Source organism: Pistacia vera, unplaced genomic scaffold (genome assembly GCF_008641045.1).
Source record: "Pistacia vera cultivar Batoury unplaced genomic scaffold, PisVer_v2 Contig250, whole genome shotgun sequence".
NCBI lineage: Eukaryota > Viridiplantae > Streptophyta > Magnoliopsida > Sapindales > Anacardiaceae > Pistacia > Pistacia vera.
In genome coordinates this window covers 1,803,583-1,805,894 of record NW_022196058.1, presented here as the reverse complement: position 1 = coordinate 1,805,894, position 2,312 = coordinate 1,803,583, and the positions used below count along the sequence as shown (strand labels likewise).

General features: G+C 30.6%; 1 protein-coding gene across 1 annotated transcript; it reads right to left on the bottom strand.

Annotated features, from left to right (window-relative positions):
• Positions 1-402: 402 nt before the first annotated feature.
• On the bottom strand, positions 403-1,880 carry LOC116132346 (serine carboxypeptidase II-3-like). Its single transcript, XM_031417991.1, has 3 exons — positions 1,500-1,880; positions 1,081-1,188; positions 403-692 (listed from the first exon to the last, which is right to left on the bottom strand). Exons 1-3 carry the CDS (start codon positions 1,870-1,872, stop codon positions 403-405), a joined length of 771 nt encoding a protein of 256 aa, XP_031273851.1. The 5' UTR covers positions 1,873-1,880.
• Between the last annotated feature and the right edge of the window lie 432 nt (positions 1,881-2,312).

Genomic DNA, 2,312 nt, shown 5'->3' with positions numbered 1-2,312 from the left:
GAAAAAAAAAATTCCCAACTTTTAGAATTCATAACTTCTGTTTTTTTTTTTTTTTATGAACGAAACGTCTAGGTGAACTTGTACGCATCTTAACTAATCCTGGAGGTCTATTGAACACCTATAAACTCAATGTTATAAGGTAAGCCACAAATATATGATTTCAAAGTGATTCAAACCCCAAAAGTCAATAAAGAGGACAAACATTCTTAACCGTCAAAATCAAACACTTTACATCTCAACATCACTGAAAGGCAATTGTAAGATTTTGACCCTTGAAGAAGTTTATAATTCTATTTTAAGAATGAGCTGTGATATTGTGATTTGAATTCTTAATTTAATCTTTTTTTTATATTTCTTATGAATAGTTCATCTTTATTAATCCAAATAATAATAACAGAGAAGTTATACTTTATATTTAATGCCGNCTTTGAGATTGATAACAGTTTGATTTAAGTATTTATTGTGGAGCAGAATGGTGTTTGCAAGCTGAGGGACATAGTGACCAGCGTAGCTCTCTCCAGTTATGAAAAAATCCCTTGTTTTATATTGAGGGAACCTCTCCAGCCAGTTGACAAGAAATGTATAGGCATCAACTGCAGTTGTATTATCACCTGAGTGGTCATAGTCTGAAGATGTATTTGAATATGAAAAGCCTACCCCAGCTGGAGATTCCAAGAAGATTACATTTGCCACTGACATTTTTTGAAAAAGAAAAAAAGTAAGTTTTATGGTTGTTACGTTGTTGTCTTGATGAAAAATGAAGTGAAAAGTTAAATATGAATGATGAGTCATAGATTTGGAGAGAAAGGATTAATCCACCCTAAGTTTTTGGTCTAATAACGTCAAGGTCCTAGCCTTTCAAACACTAGGAAATACCCCTTTCAAACTAACAATCCCTAATCAAATCATAAATCTGAAACAACATATTTTATGGAGAGACGGGTGTTCTACCCTTACATGGATTAACGTCTCTTAGAATTAGAGAAAGCCTATCTTAGTGGTTTAAACTACATGGTTAGGACAATACTAAACCCAAACTCTAGAGGGGTATATACAATTATCTTGATAAATTTTGCTTACCATTGTGCCATGCATAGTCATTTTGAAATAGTGTTTTGCCATCACTATTTACTCTGAAGGGTCCTAATTCAGTCATAGCCCCATACCCAAAAGACGAACATCCAGGTCCTGAAAATATCAAAAATAGTTATTTAGTAGCTATGCGAGCAAAACAAAAGATAGGACAAATTTAAGATAAGAAAATGAAAACAGAGGAAATAATAATTAAAATATGATGATTATAATAACATTAACACATTTTTATATGATGAATAATGCCAATTCTAAACACATCAACTATTTTACTTATGTTTGAGTTAAACAAAAATATATATATCAATGTTACATGTCACCAACTGTATACGTATATTCATGCGGATAGACGTATATTCATGCGGATAGACATAGCTGAAAGAGACTATTATTAATTAATTAATTACCTCCATTGAGCCACAAAACCAAAGGATTGGTTGAAGAATTGTGAGGTGACTCAACAAAATAGTAAAACAATGCTCTTCCAGCCTGAGGATCAACCGTCACATAACCTGAGTACTGACTAAAGTTTATACCATTAGGTTGGCCAGGCAATGTAGTAATCTTGTCAAGTTCCATTGAACCATCCTGAGTCCCAATATACACAGGACTATACTCTTGTTTTACACTTGATTCCTCTTGAGAATTTGCCTGAAAAGAGTTTCTCCATCTTTTAGACTTAATCAGCCTTTGAAGATTATCAGCTTGGTTGGCCTCAATAAAGTTAAGTGATGCCAAAAGGGAGAGAAGAAGCAGCTTTGAAAATAATGTTAGCTTCATCTTCTTGTTGCTTAAATTGCCTTAATTTGCATGGCATCAGTTCACAATATATATAAGGTAAGACTGAGAGGACGACAATACTAAAGGTAGGATTTATAACACTAAAGCTTTGATTAAAACAGAATACACCCAAGGTTTTCGGAAAGTAACAAATGTACCCACAAATTGATTACTTTACCATATAAAGAATATAATACCCTTTGCCTAATTATATATTCTTTTCAATTTTTATTTTAACTATATAAATATTAATTTTTATTAACCAATTTTATATAATAAATTATAATTAATATATATATATATAAATAATTAAATAATTATTTAATTTATACAATTAACTAAAAATAAAGTAAGACTTGTATATAATTAAATTACATACTTAAATAAATGAAATGGAGTTAAGTATAATAAGATAAATGATACTAAATTTTTTCCAAAAC